General features: G+C 38.1%; 1 protein-coding gene across 1 annotated transcript; it reads right to left on the bottom strand.

Moving 5' to 3' along the window:
• Window positions 1–559: 559 nt before the first annotated feature.
• On the bottom strand, window positions 560–1,351 carry LOC114924398 (uncharacterized). The gene has a single exon (XM_029288859.1). It carries the CDS (start codon window positions 1,349–1,351, stop codon window positions 560–562), a length of 792 nt encoding a protein of 263 aa, XP_029144692.1.
• Window positions 1,352–16,224: the final 14,873 nt, after the last annotated feature.

Here is a 16,224-nt window from a genome sequence, read left to right as displayed (position 1 = left end):
TGCCCTGGGTGGGACGCCAGCATCGGCCCAGACTCTGGGGTCACATTCAGTTGCGGGCCCGTCATTATCCAGACCCGTGCATGTCCCGCCCAGGACCCCGGCACAGCCAGTTCCGGAGGACGACGACGACTCGATTGAGGATGAGGAGCCACTTATACGGAGATGTTACAGGACACGGGTTCTACGCCGTTGTGGCACGGGGTCGCACCTCTTTAGATGATTTAGGGATAGTGGTGTATGTCATATTATTATGTTTATATTATGTACCTCATTTTTTGGTTATCAGTATTATGTATGGTTTCCTTAATGTATTTGTTCATCCAGCAGTTACTTTGATGTTATGTTATGTATTATCAATCATCCCATCAGATGGTTTAGTTTGTTTAAGTAACTTAACTCCATAATTAGAAAGACATTCAAGATACATATGTGGTACGAATTACAACTTTCATCACTTATAAAATACAACTAAGTTCCACGTAGAACAATGGTTGCTAACTGAAATAAAATACATGTGCTAATACTAAAAGAAATAAAAACATACAAACCAACGCTACTATTAATTCCCAGCTGTCCTGGTGGGTCGTCCGGCTTGCGGACAACTCCGACGAGTGTGTCCTAGCTGCCTGCAGAGGCCACATCTCTTTGGCCGGTTCGGATCTGCATCATCCATGTTGGTGCGAATGCGGGTGGACCTTGGACGACCCTCCCTCGCACGCCTCATGTTCGGATCCGGTATAACGGTAGGTCCGGCATAAGGTGGCCAGAAACCCTCCGGAATGGGAGGTGTAAATCCCATCTGATAGACACCGAAAACGGAACTAAGGCGATAGACCTGGTGGACGTAAGGCTGCCAAGTAAGACGTGAATAAGTACAGCATGCCAGTGCGTGAGGACACGGGAAATGAAGTGCTTGGAAGTATCCACAATCATAAGTCTGAGACCCTAGTGAGACCTTGTACGTACCAAGTGAGAATGAACCTGTCGGAGTCGTCTCTACCACCGTGTACTCCGAGTTATCCCTGTCATAAACATTCACCGTGAAGCACCTGGCTGTCTTTAGGTTGGCCTCGATACACTTTACTAGGTATTTACTGAATTGTTGTCCGGTACCCATCTGAGCCTCGGCCTCCCTCCCCTTACGGACAAATAGCTCAGCCAGCCTTCCGTATGTGGCCTTCACCAGCGAGCAAACAGGGAGGTTCCTTACCCCCTTCAGGATTGAATTGACACACTTAGAAATGTTGGTCGTCATGTGCCTGAATCTCCGACCCTCATCATAGTACTGTGTCCACAACGAATACTCAATTCGGTTCACCCAGTCACACATTGCCGGATTCTCAAAGCGCATAATGTCAAACCAGTAGTCGAACTCCACTTCGGTCTTCGCATATGCGGCGTTAACAAGAAGCCTCCGGGCATCTTTTCCCTTGAAGGTTAGGGCAAAATTCGCTGCAACGTGTCGAATGCAGAACGCCCGGTATGCAGCCGGAGGTAGCCATCCCCATCGGGAGCCTCGAACGCTGCCTTGATGCCGTTATGCCTATCTGAAATAACTAACAGACCCGGCTGAGGTGTGATGTGCTCACGGAGGTGGGAGAGAAAGAAAGACCATGACTCAGCATTCTCACCCTCAACTAGTGCAAATGCCACGGGGAGTATGTTGGAGTTTCCGTCCTGTGCAATCGCGACTAGCAACGTTCCGCCATACTTGCCATATAGATGGGTGCCGTCAATACTCACCAACGGCTTGCAATGACGGAATGCCTCGATACAAGGGGGGAAAGTCCAGAACAGCCTATGAAAATAAGCCTGAGACTCGTCATGCTGTCCCCCAACTCGAACAGGGCAAGTCCTGAGGACTGCTACAGTGCCAGGCATCGTCAGCTGAACTCCTAACACCCACTGAGGGAGATCATTGTACGACTCATCTCAGTCCCCATAGATGACGGCAACGGCCTTCTGCTTCGCCATCCATACCCTCCTGTACGTAGGCCTGAACCCAAAGTATGCGGCCGTGGCATTTTGAAGCACCTTGATGTTGACGGCAGCATCAGCCCTAACCATCGGCATAATGAATGTCGCTATCACATGGTAGTCCAGACTCCTATGGTCGCTGGAGATGGAGGTGGCAAGACAGGTATGCGGTCCGTTGTACCGCTTCACTTCCCAGATGCCCTTCCGCTGTCGAAGACTCAACCGAATCAACCATGTGTACCCATTCCCAAACTCATAACACTTTCCCATATACCTGCGGTAGTCAGACTCAACGACCTCGTACTGGACCCCTCGGGGGATGCTGTAAGTCTTCACACTCAACAGCGCCTCATCTTTTCGTCCTGCCTCATGGCGTCCAGGTCCAACGATGAAAAATGGGGTGGGTACTGCTATGTGCCAGAACTAGATCCACCTGTAGCCCTTCTCGGATCAGTAGTTCCAAGATCATCGTCGCTGTCATCAGCGATCATATCCGGCTCGACATCATCGTCATCTGCATCATCAAAGAAACCCTCACCAACACCAGCCGGTGTGGGACACTGCACTTCGGTGGGAACATGATCCCCATATCGAACCTCGTCTCCAACATTGCCGCTGAGATCAACAGCAAACAATGGGGAGGCAACAGGCTGCATCGGTGGCTCATACACAGGAACGGAGGATGAAGCAACCGCAGGTCTCGAGCTCGAGCCGGCAACCGTGGCTATAGTATTGGCATTCCGGTTCGAACCACCCGAGCTAGATACCACATCAACCAACTTTGCCAACAACATTGGTGTCCTTACGTCGGGAAACTGCCTGCGACAAAGCATCATAACCTGCAAGTCCTCATCACTCCCGATCGTGAAACAATCATACTTCACGGTATCATGGAGCACCGTCGTTGGGATGCGATAGAAAAACTTCTTAACCCTTTTAACTCCTTCCAGACCAAGCTTCTCCAGCACAGAGCTAACGAGAGCATCGTAGGTGGTTGTTGGCCTCACGATAATACATAGGGGATCCTTATCAGTGAACTTCACGCCGGACCGAGTTTTCCTCTTAATCGACCCTCTGTGATGTACCAGCACTAGAAAACTATCCTCACTAGCCATCTCACCTATTTGTTGAGAGCAACGTCAGTTCACAGCATATATATAGAGCTCCGGTTCATTGTAATTCGAATCAACTACATTCGTACTATACATATATAATTCGAATTAATTGAATTCGAATTAAAATTCGTTACTAATTCGAAGCAATATGTTTCGAATTATGTGCACGTTCAACCTATCTTAGTAATTCGAATTAACATAACTCGAATTATTCTACTCTAATTCGAAACAAGTTGTTTCGAACTACTTGGTAGTCATCCATGGATGTAATTCGAATTAAGTCACTTCGAACTACTTGGGAGTTTAATTCGAAACGAGTCAATTCGAATTATATAATAATTTGCTTCTAGTTGAAAGGTGTCTAGAAATTCAGTTTGGCTGATTTCCGTAAATTTTCAACTCCCATGGCTTAATCACGTTTTTTACCCTAATTATTTTATATTAAAAATTTGATTATTTTAATAACTGATATTTTATTAGAAAAATACATAAAATATATATAGATATACACCAACTAATTTGATAGCTAATTATTAATATTTATATATTATTCTATTTTTTTATAAAAAAACAACTATAATAACATATACAGGATAATATTATAATTTTTAAGTTTAAATGTTTAAATTTAAAAATTAACACACGCATGTATATATAGCTGCATTTGTTTTTAGAGACAGGACAGAACATGACATTGAAACGGAGACAATAGGACGGAGACATTAAAAATTATTTTTTATGTATTGTATTTGGATACGATGGACAAGACACTAATGTAATGTCTAGTATTATGCTTGGATACACATGGACAAGACTAAAATATTATATGAAATGACTAAAATAGCCATGTGATTCCAAATTTTCTACATCAATACAAATTAATTTAATAAAAAATGAGAGTACGTAGGAGTACAGACGAAACTTAAAAAAATATTTAAAGAGGCAAAAAATTTTAATAAAAAAATATATTAGTATTTATATTAAAATAAAATTTATAAATATAATTATTTTATTTTAAAATTTACTATTAATATGTAGGAATACATATGGTTAAGATTAACAAAAAAATAAATTTGAGTTTGATTAATAAAAATTTTTGTTTAAGTTAATAAGCCAAATTAATTTTAAATAAAAAATTAATTTAAAAAAATCTATTTTTACATGAAAAAACAATTAGTTTTTGCATATAAAAATATATTTTTATTTAAAAAAATTAATTTTTTTATCTAAAAACTGATTTTTCTTTATAAAAAACTGATTTTTTTTAAATTATATAAAATCAATTACAATTTATAAATTATTTTTTAGCATTTTAAAAAATCAATTTTACTTTTGATAATATTTATATTTCAAAAGTTTCGAGATTAATTATTTTTGTTATTATTTTATTACAAATCAAATAATATAATATAAGGTTAAAATGGTATTGAAGTAAAACGATAAAAAGAAAAGAATTATCTACCCCCAATAAAAAATTCTACAGAAAAGAGAGAGTAGCTGGAAAAGAAAGAGATAGAGAAAGAACAGGAAGAAAAAAGTATCTCTGAACAACGCAATAGGAAAAATAAGAAGGGGTAATAGTGGAAAAAAAGGAAAACAAAATTTATAAAATTGTCCGTGTCCACTCTTTCAAATCCCGTGTCCATCATTGTCCTTCGTGAAAGAGTGGACACAAAAGTATAAAAAACTGTCTCGAAGACAATATGTCCACTATCCATGTCTCTGCTTCCAAACACTTTTTAAACAAGTACTGTCCATGTCTCCGTGTCCTGCCCCCGAAAACAAACGCTACCTGTATGTTTGATTGCTGAAATATAGTAAACATTGTTTTTTTTTTCAATAATCCATTCTCAAGAATACTAAGTGTAACATCTTATCACACAGAACCTTACGTTTAAATTATAAAGTAGAAGTGGCGAGGTATTACAACTTTTAAAATAAAATACGTATATAGATATAATTGAAAGAAATTATAAGTATGAGCTTTCAAAAAGAAGTTAGACAAAATCGTTACAGAAAACACATCATACTCGTCCGGATAACCGTAAAACGGATAAACAAGATCGAATGGAAAGGATAACATATATACATATCAGAGTTCAAAAGGATACAAAATATCAAGTTTCAGACTCGACCTGTGAAGGTAAAGCCGGCTAGAGTATACATATACATATATTTATAACCCAAAAGCATCCTAAAAGACAAGATAAATACACCTATTTCTCTAAGTCAATCTCTAAGAGGGACAAAATACAAGTTATATATAGAGGAGAACAAAATTACATATATAATATATACAAAAAGTAAAGGCCCAAAAGATAGTTCTTCGCTTGCATGGTCTCCAGACGCTCAACGAGGTGCTTTTCGAACTGCATCTAAAAAACAATAATATATATATGGGATGAGAACCGGGGGTTCTCATCAAAGTAAAGGTACCTACATAAATAATATATAAGGTCCCGAAAAAGTCAGAGGCATTCCTAGAACTCCAACACTCAGATTTTATCTTAAAGATTATACTAAACCAGAAATTCTGTAATTTATCTAAGGGATTCTAGGTCTAATCTAACTCTGCACCTTCTGTTTCTTTCAAACCTCCTAACCATCGGATGGAACAACCCTCAACACACCTCTACCAAGAGAGGGTCTCTCAGATACATACACATACAAGTCAAACAAAGAAAGCACGGATAGGGTACAAATACAACAAGTAAGCAAGTAGCAGATAAACATGGCTAAGCAGTTAGGCAAACCAAAACAAATACACACTCAAATAAAACATACAAATACATATGATGTATGTCTATCCTATGGCTGATGAGTCTCATCTGTCAGTTATATAGCCAAATCTGACATGTCTGATAGCTAACCATGGACAGTCCCTCTATGCGCGCATCCCTAAGCTCAAAAATATCCACGGAAAAATCCTAAGCTCAAATATATATATATATATATGGGTGAATCCAGAGAGTTAAAGTGTCCGGTCACATTGTAACACTCTAATATTCAAATCCTTATACTCGAGTCATAAGTCAATGATAATAAGGTGGTACGACTCTCAAGGTAGATTTATAATACATGTATATAAGTTGAAAGAAAGTATTAAACGAGAAACCTGAAAATGAGTAAAATAAAATCGCAAATCGGGAACACTCATGTATCAATAAAAGAAGGATAAAGCGTGATCAAAAAGCAATAAGAAATAAAACATTAAGGAAGAGTAAGATAAAGACAGGATATAAATATTTGACATAAGTAAATAGTCACTAGTTGCAACCTACGAAGTTACGAAGTTTATGCCGGGTAGGGTATAGAATTAAAATTATATTTAACAATAGTATCTTTCGTATCTCTCCCAAAATATATATAAATGCCTCTATAGGCAAGTTCTCAAAATGAATAGATACATACATATAAGTTTTTCAAAATAAGTGTGGAGATAATCTAAACAAAATATAAACAGAGCCCAATAATCTTCGCCATCTCTCAGATGTATCACAGCTCGCTGCTGAGCACCTAGACTTGCATTTGAAAAACAAAAGATATATACAGAATGAGAACTCTCCAACCCATGGATTTTTAGTACGGTAAAAATGCCAAATAGATGCTGTATAAGGCAACACAAACTCACTAAGCATTCTTAATTCTCTACACATCATTATATCCATCTTAAGTCCTCTCTTATCTATAACTTGACAACTATCATAAGAGAATTCTAAGTCAACAATCCTCAGTCTCTCACAACACTTCAACAAAAAAATAGAACCAGCACCAGCCCTCAGCGTTAATCAACACTAGCATGAGGGACTTCTCAATTCTACAAACACAAGCAATTCAAACAAAAAATACACAAGTAGGTTCAAGTAAAGCAAGTAGCATTTAGTCATGTATCATATTCAATTAGGCAAACTAATACAATAGGAAAACCCAAAAAAATCAAACATATGCAAATGATGTATGCCTGTCATATGGTCGATGAGTCTCATCTGTCGGTTATCAAGCCAACCCGACATGTCCGGTGGCGAACCCTAGACAATCCCTAAGTGCTCATCCCTAAGAGTCTATGCATATGTATACTCATTTATCATTTAATCAATTTCATCTCATTGAGAAAATCCAGAGAGTTTAAGTGCCCAGTCACAACTTGCGTCGAAGGGCCAACAGAATCTTAGATCTCAACCTCGAGCATGTGGAGCTGACCCACTGTATCTATCCAGGAAAATCCAAAACTTATATAATTTCTCAAATCTCATATCATTCTCGGCCGAGAGCAAGTGGAGGCAAACCACTACATTTTACCCGGGAGACTCAAACCAAATCTGGATCAAGTGGATCAATACCACTGCATCTACCCAGGCAGGTATATCACAATCAAAATCATGTTCAACATCAATCTCATTATCATTTCATTATCAATCTCCTCTTCAGTATCTTCTCAATTCATATTAATCTCAATTAATCTCATTCGTCATCATTATTCATCATCATAATCAATCATTACTCACCATCACATTCATCCTCATCACGCATCAATTTCACTAACTCAGCTCTTTAATATCAAATCTAAATGCAAGATTAGAAGAATTGGGAGAGAGGATCTTCAAGCTTAATTCCTATGAATCAACCTCTAGGTGATCATGAAATTCAACCCAGATTCAAACAAACTCTTAGTAAATTTAAATCATTTAAAATAAGAATGAAAATCCTCTCTTAGAAACAACAATACATAGATCAAAGATAGATAATCAATGAACTCATTCCATTAGAGATTAACAGAGCTCTTCCCCTCAATGAGAAGGAATTAGTGATTCATTGCTCTAGAATTACAGAATTCCAAATGTTCAAAAGTGAAAAACGGTAAAAAAAAGTCATTGATGATCTCTCTCTTTCTCCCTTTTATACCTTCTTGCTTTGCCTTAAGATTCAATTTCAAATTCCCTTCAATTCCAAGTTTAATTCAAGATCTAATTCAACCGAACATAGCTCATGAGTATTAGCAAAGTGAATTTACCCCATAATTCCACCAATTTGGATGGTTAATTAAACTCCCAAGTGAAAGGGTTGATCTTGTGGAAAATAGCATGGAAAGCTCTCAAGTTGTCGTGCCATGGTAACACCTAAGTTGGCCCAAATTGAATGTGTAACGTGCTAGGTATGGGACGCCCAAAGTATGGCGTAGGATAGTAACATAACCTCAATAATCTTTAGCCCAAATGTCATAGTATAATGCTGAGGTGTGGGACGCTGAAGAGCTTAACGTGGGATGCCAAAGCCATTCCTTGAGTACCCAAAGTCACTTACATACAAGTAACGGGCGGGCACACTAAGGAGGTTGGCGTGGGACGCCAAGGCAGCATCAATAGGCCAAAAACACTTTGGCATGGAGTGCTCGGACTCAGAAGTGGGATATCAAAGCTTCTTTAATCAAATTTGGCCCAATTGTGAAGTATTGAGCACAGGCATGGGACGCTGGGGCTATGGCGTGGGATGCCAAGGTTCCTTCAATAATAATTGGCCTAAATGCAAATGTGTGGAGCACAAGCATGGCACGACAGGTCTTGGCATGGGATGTCAAATTGAATTTGTGTGTACACATGGTCCTGAAGATAGCACTAGTTGTGCGTGCGTGAAGTGATGCATACGCACAACATATATAAGAATTCTATTTCAGATGCGAATGCTTGAAGAATGCGCATACGCATGTTTCCCACTTGCTTCAACTTTTGTGCGTACGCATCATTCATGCGTAAGCCCGTCCGTCGTTGCACGCCACTTCTCCTACGTTGAACAGCAAAGCTTCTAGGATCCCTTTCTTCATTCTATGGCTTTTAAAAGTGTGCCCTATCAAAGTGTATCCTCCAAAGTGTATTCTGCTTGAAAGTGTGTCATTTACTCTTTTTGTTCTTCTTGGGTCTTGTTTTGCTTGGTTCCTCTCCAAAATCTCCTAAAACATATTATTCAATGCATTAAACATGTTCTTTACTAATCTATGCATTTATTTCTAAAAGAAAGAAAAAACTATTGAAATATGAATGAATTTCAAAAAGAAAAACTACTAATGATGCAAATGCATCAACCTACAATACAGCAAAAGAAAATCATCACTACAAGTAAAAAAGCCAGGTACATGATGAGGGAAAATCGTCGGTAAAGATTTTTTACAAAAATAAGCGCGTTGTAAGTATAGTTCTAAACCGCAACTAATCCTCAATCAAATTTAAATTGTTTGTCACTTAAGCAAACCCAATAAAATTAACCGAAGTATTTAAATCTCGGGTCATCTCTCAAGGAATTACAGGGAAGTGTAGTTTATTATTGGTTATGAGATTATATCTTTTTGGATTTTGAAATAGGAGACAAGAAATGTAAATAACAAGGAAGTAAAATAAAAATTAAGAAAAGTCCTATCAAGGATTGAGAATTGGAATTCCTATCCTCATTATCATCATCAATTGTGATGGTAATTGCCTTTTGCTTTCACTTAGTTAAGCTCTAACAATGAAGGTAAGACAAGTGAGTAAAATCAACTTAGGTTCACAAGTCCTAACATAAGACTAGATTTAGTGAAGTCTAAGCCAACTAGCAAGTCTCAATTACCAATCAACAAAAGACTTTTGATAACTTAAGAGTCTCTAAATAATCAATCCAAGTTAAGAACATAAAAATCTAAATTAAAATCCTCCCAAGCATTTTATCAAACACTTGGAAGGCACAGAATAAAAACAAAGAAAATTAATAAGAGATAATAAAATCTAATATACCCAATTGTAAGACAAAAATAAACCATAATTGAAGAAAGAACAATAACATAAAAATATAAATTGCATTAATCTAATCAAAGGGGCAAGAGTGCATCAATAATGAAGAAACAAACGGAAGCAAAAACAAATAAACAAGAAGTAGTAAGATGCTAGAACAAATAAGAGTGAAGGAAAACTAAATTAAAGTAATGTGAAAATCTGAATCTAAGAAGAAATAAGACTAGAAATCCTAAAACCTAGAAAGATGAGAGAGCCTCTCTCTCTCTCTCTAGAAACCTACATCTAAACTTAACTAATGTGAATAATGAGAAGTCCATCCTTGATTCTCCCACTCTGCAGCCTCTAATCTATGTTTTCGGGCTTGGAATTGGGCCAAAACCAGCCCAAAAATCACTCCCAGCGTTTTCTGATATCTGCAGCACGTGACGCTTTGTCACGCATACGCATCGCTGAATCAAAAACTTGGTCACGCGTAAGCGTCTCACGCGTACGCGTCGCTTGTATCCTGCACCAGTTACGCGTATGCGTCATACCACGTGTGCGCGTCGCTGCCAACTTCCCAAAACCTCAATTTCTTGTGTTCCTTCCATTTTTGCATGCTTTCTTTCTATCCTCCAAGCCATTCCTGCCCTATAAACCCTGAAAACACTCAACAAACATATCACAGCATCGAATGGTAATAAGAGAAGATTAAAATTAGCTAATTATATGAATAAGTGTGAGAATAATGGATAAAATATACTAAATTAAGCACAAGATAAACCCTAAAAATGGGGTTTATCAATCTTCCTACACTTAAACGATAGCATGTCCTCATGCCGAGTTCAAGAGAACCAAAAGAGTGAAGTCAAAATGGTAGAACTTATGCAGTACAACCTATCTAAATGCAAGCTACCTACATGTATCTAACTATTCTAATTACTATATATATATATATGTGTGTGTGTGTGTGTGTGTGTGTGTGTGTGTGTGTGTGTGTGTGTGTGTGTGTGTGTGTGTGTGTGTGTGTGTGTGTGTGTGTGTGTGTGGTCAAAGTGAGTCAAATTTATAAGAAATCATATATGCATAATCAAGGGCTAAATAAATCACATCAAACACATTCACTATTGAATTGAGTTACTTATGAGAATTCACAAACTTGCAAGACAAGCAATGATCAAGTATGGACATATGGAAATGAGCAATTGAGCCTGATGATTAGATTTTTGACGGTTTAGAATTTCACTAATGAAATCTCGTTGTAAAGTATAGTTTCTAAACCAAACAATAATCCTTTCATACAAAAAAGTTGTTTGTCACTAGTACAAACCCCTAAAATTTATAAACCGAAGTATTGGACCTCGGGTCGTTCTCCCTAGGAATTGTAATGAAGTGTCTTGTTATTGGTTGTGAGTTATATTTGGGGTTTTTAAGATTTTAGACAAGAAATATAAATGGCAAAGAAAATAAACTAACAACTAGCAAAGCTCTTGGCAAGATATGAGAACTAGAAGTCCTATCCTAGTTGTCCTCCTCAATTGTGATGACAAATTGTCCATTGCTCCCACTTAGTTAACCTCTAACCATGGAGGAAAGTCAAGTGGATGAATCAATTTGATTCCTCAAGTCCTAATCAACTCCTAAAGGAAAGACTAGCTTTAGAGGCATTCAAATCAATTAGCAACTTCTAATTATCAATCAACAAAGGAATTAGATAACTCAAGAGTCACTAATTACTCTACCTAGGCCAAGAGGAACAAAACCTACACTAAAATCCAACCAAGCATTTCATCAAATACTTGGAAGGCACAAAAGAAAAGCATAGTAATTTGAGAACAAAAATAGAATCTAACAACAATTATTGCAAAGAATTAACAACAACAATCAAGGAAATCACAATTATCATGAATTACCTCAAACTGCATTATTGAAAGAGGAAATAAAAGAACAACAATCTATCCAAAACAAAATGAAGAATTACAATTATTAAAGCACATAACTAGAAATAGGAGAAGGAGAAGATTAAGAATTGGTAAAGGAAAAGCGAATCAAAGCATTAATTAAACCTAGATCTAAGAAGAGAGATTAACCTAAACCTAATCCTAATTCTAGAGAGAAGTGAGAGCTTCTCTCTCTAAAACTAACTCTAAACTAATCCTAATTAGGCTATATGCTAGATTTCTCCCTTCCCCTCAATCCTTCATCCTTTTATTCCTTTCTATCAGCATTTGGCGCCAAAATGGGTTTAGAAACCCTCTCAAATCGCCAGGCACGTGTTGCTTTAATGAAGTCATGTGCGGTCATCGACGCGTGCGCGCACGGTACGCGTGCGCGTCCCTGGTCGATTCTGCAATGTGCGCGCGGGCGCCTTGTGCGCGTGCGCGTGCTTGGCCAAGATCAATTCTTTGTCTTTTGTGCTTCTCTCCACTTGCATGCTTCCTTCCTTGTTCCTTTGATCCATGTCTAGCCTATTTCAACCTGAGATTACTAGCAAACACATCAAGGCATCTTATGGAATCAAGGAGAAATTAGAATTCATCAAAATGAGGCTCAAAAAGCATGTTTTTACACTTAAGCATAAATATGGGAGTGATAACAAAACTATGCTAATTCATAGGCTAAATGTGACAAAAGATTATCAAAATACTCTAAATTCAATACAAGATAAACCCTAAAAATGGGGTTTATCAACCTCCCCACACTTAGACCTTAGCATGTCCTCATGCTAAAATAAGAAGGAACTAAGGGGTGTGACATTTATTGAATGCAACTAAACTATGGTTAAGTGGACTAGGATTTGAATCTTTGATTAGCATAGACTTCCCCACCTAACTATATAATGACCTATACAAGTTCAAACTATTCTAACTACCCATCCCACACTTTTTTTTTCTTCTTACATATTCATGCATTCTATTCTTTAATTCATAACACTTATGCATTGATTCCTTTTTGTTGAACTTCACCTTGGGGCATTTTGTCCCCTTTTATTATTTTTTCTTCTCTTTTTTTCTTTATTTTTCTATATACATTTTTTTTCTTTTCGTTTCTTTTTTTTCTTTTTCACTTTTATTTCTTTTTCTTTTCATTTTTCTTTTTTTTTCTTTCAAACTATATACAAGAACATCAATGCATAAGGTCTATACATTTAATCAATACATGAGTATGTATCCAATTCCTAAACATGAAAGTGTACTACCCTTTTTATCCCATCCAATGTTCCTAAGCCTCACCAACTTTGAATAGTAAACACTCTCACTAGCCTAGGCTAATTAAAGATCCAAACAAGGACTTTCATTGGTTTTTCGCCTTGGGCTTGTAATGTGCTAGAATGAGAATACGTTGGTTAAGCATAGGCTCAAAATTGGCTAACAATGGAGAGTAAAAGGTAGGCTATTTGGGTAAGTGGGCTAATGAAATAATGGCCTCAATCATACAAATGCATGAATATAAGAAATAAATGGACATATAGAATCAAACAAATCAAGGATCACAATCATAGATAGAGAACAATTTCACACAAGAATGGAAAATAAGTGGTTATAAAATGTAACCACATCAATAGACTCAAGTCTCACAAGCTTGTGTTCTAGGCTTAATACATGCTTCACAAAGTATGAATTCAAGCAAGTTTCACCAAAAATTTTCTTTCAATCAATTGGGTTAATGCCCTATATTTAAATTTCTCGAAAAATCTCAATATTTGACTAAGCATTGTTGTGATTGAAAAATTCAAAAATTTCCTTAGTTTACCCTTTCCTTTTCCGCTTAAAACCAATTTCTTATGCAAAAAGGGTGACTAAGTTTTTACAATTCAAAGTATGATTTCAAATCACAACCACAAACTAAAAAGAAAGATATGCAAAAATCCAACTAAAAGTGTGAAAGCTATCATCTAAAACATCTAAAGATCTAAAACATCTAAAGATATCCATAAGCATCAAAATATCTAAAATCCAAAATAAGCAGTAAAGGTATCCAAAGTAAACTCAAAATGTATCACAATATATACAAAAGATATGCAAAATAAGATACTAGGAGAGTAGCCAAAAAGTTCACCGGTCCCCTCCCCACACTTAAGATCAAGCATCGTCCTCGATGCTAAACCGGAGGATCAGTGGAAGGTATAACGGTAGGCTCTGACTCTGGCTGTGGGACCGGCTCCGCATGGATCTGATGTGTCTCTGTGGTGTCTGGGGCTGATGGAGGGGCATCCTGCTGAGTCGGTGCCTCCGCATCCTCCTCCAAATGATCCTGCTCATCGGAGGCCGGAGAGTCGGGAAGCAGAGGTAACTCAGCACCCAGAGAAATGAGCGCCTGGTCCATCCGATCCAGTCGGCGTCTGACATGGAGTCTCTCGCGCTCTAAAAACTGAAATAGGCGCTGGACCAGTAAGTAGGTGGGCTCAGGTGCTACAGGAGGAACTGTCGATGAAGAGGGAGCTGCTGCTGTAGAGGAAGATGGGGCTGCTGTAGGGGCTGATGGTCCAGCTGTCCCCACTACTGCTCTAGCCCTGGAACGGCGTCTAGCTGGGGGCTTCTCGTGCACCCAACCACCCTAAGGAATAGTAACTTCCCTGTCATCTGCATCAGGGGGTGGTGGTATCACATCATCATCTAGCCAATGGACCTCAGCTAGGGCCGCCATACTCGTGACCAAAGTAGGAAATGGAAGTAGGCCACGAATATGCGCCCGCCACATGCACTGTCGGATAAGTCGAGGAAAATAGACATCCTTCCCCTCCATAACACACCCAATCAGCAGAAGCATCTCCATAGGGATCTCAGAGAAGTGAGTGGTAGGCAAGACATAGTGGGCAAAGATCATCTGCCAAGTCTTGGCCTCTCTGGTCAGTTGAGCAAATAGCATCCCCTTAGGCTTGGTGTTGTTCGCATCCATGACCCATGTAGCATCGGATAACCCAATCACGCGCCTAAGCGCCTCATAATCAAAGGTCATGCTGTGTATGGCAAACTTGGCCTGCTGATGGGCGCAAGTGCCATCAGGAATATGTCAGCACTGCAAAGCCTCCTCAATGGCAGTCTCAGTAATCATGATCTCTCTACCCCTCAACTGTACCGAATCCAAAGTGGGACGGAAGAAGTTGCAATAAAATTCCTTCACCCAAGAGATGTTAATATCCCCCAAATCCCTGTCAACAAAATCTATACCCAACTCAAGGATCCGACTAGTAATGGACCGTCGGACATCATTGGGGAGAACAAGCTTCTTCTCGGTATTCAGTTTTGTTGTCCGATACTTGGAAAGTCGAAGCTCACAGTAGAGATTGGGGAACTTAGTCGGGTCAGTAGAAGGTAACAGCTGATTTTCTTTTTCTTCATCATTTAGAGGATTCTTAGCATAATTCTTATAAATGGAGGGGATAGAATGTGTAGAGTGTTTTCTTTTCTTGGAAGAGGAGGCTATAGCCTTTCCCTTATCTGACATCCTGAAAAAGAAATATAATAGAATATAAGCAATAAAGCATGTAGCACAAAGCAAAGAAGGCATATTCAATATGTAAGAAGAAGTAGTGAAAACTTGGTGTTCAAATAAGCATAGATGGAAACATAAACCAAGAAATCAACACAACTACAAAGTATACAATTATAAAGAATAAGCATGTTCATCATCACAACTCAAAGAAGTAGTTAATGCATTGAGTAGGGAGAAATGAAGTGAGTAAACTAAACAAGTGAGTGAGATGTTAGTGTTATGATGAAAGAAAGCTTGCCAACAAAAATACACAAAATGCATACAATGTGATGGTCACTCAAGTCAACAACTCATATTCATTAAGAAATGAAATCATCGTACCTCTGAAAGAATGGTTAAAGAAGGTTAAATGGGAGTAGAGGTTAAATGTGGATTAGAGGCATGATGACATTTAGGTTCAACGAAAATAGGAGTTGTTGCTCATGTTCACAATATCCAAGATCAATCCCGGAAGTAAAAAATAACGAGAATTAGCCCAAAAGTACAATAAAGACCAAAATGAAATGAATTTTCTTGAAAATTGGGCAGCATCCCGGCTTAAAATTGGACGTTCCCGGATGGCAACATAGCACAAATTAGCATGATTACAATATCAACTAATCACAGCAGCAAAAAGATAGCATACAGGCAACACAGATTGCATACAGAGCAGCTCAAAATTGGCACTTATCAGACAAATTAACAAACAGAAAATAGACACAAACGGAGCACTTATCAGGCCTAGAATCCTCTATACAGTCCTAGCTACCTAACCGCAATTATTTCTAACTAATCCTAACATGCAACATTTAAATTCAAACTAACTAAAAGAAAATTACAGAAGCTAACAAAATGTAATAATGAAAAACAAACAGAGTATGAACAGGAACCTGGGAGCGGGAAAAACTGAGAATGGT

The sequence above is a fragment of the Arachis hypogaea genome, chromosome 1 (assembly GCF_003086295.3).
Source record: "Arachis hypogaea cultivar Tifrunner chromosome 1, arahy.Tifrunner.gnm2.J5K5, whole genome shotgun sequence".
In the NCBI taxonomy this organism is placed as follows: Eukaryota; Viridiplantae; Streptophyta; class Magnoliopsida; order Fabales; family Fabaceae; genus Arachis; species Arachis hypogaea.
This window is presented reverse-complemented; position numbering and strand designations above follow the sequence as displayed.

Excerpts from the sequence above, each read along its gene's own strand:
- LOC114924398 (XM_029288859.1), bottom strand. The coding sequence starts at position 1,351 with ATGCGCTTTGAGAATCCGGCAATGTGTGACTGGGTGAACCGAATTGAG.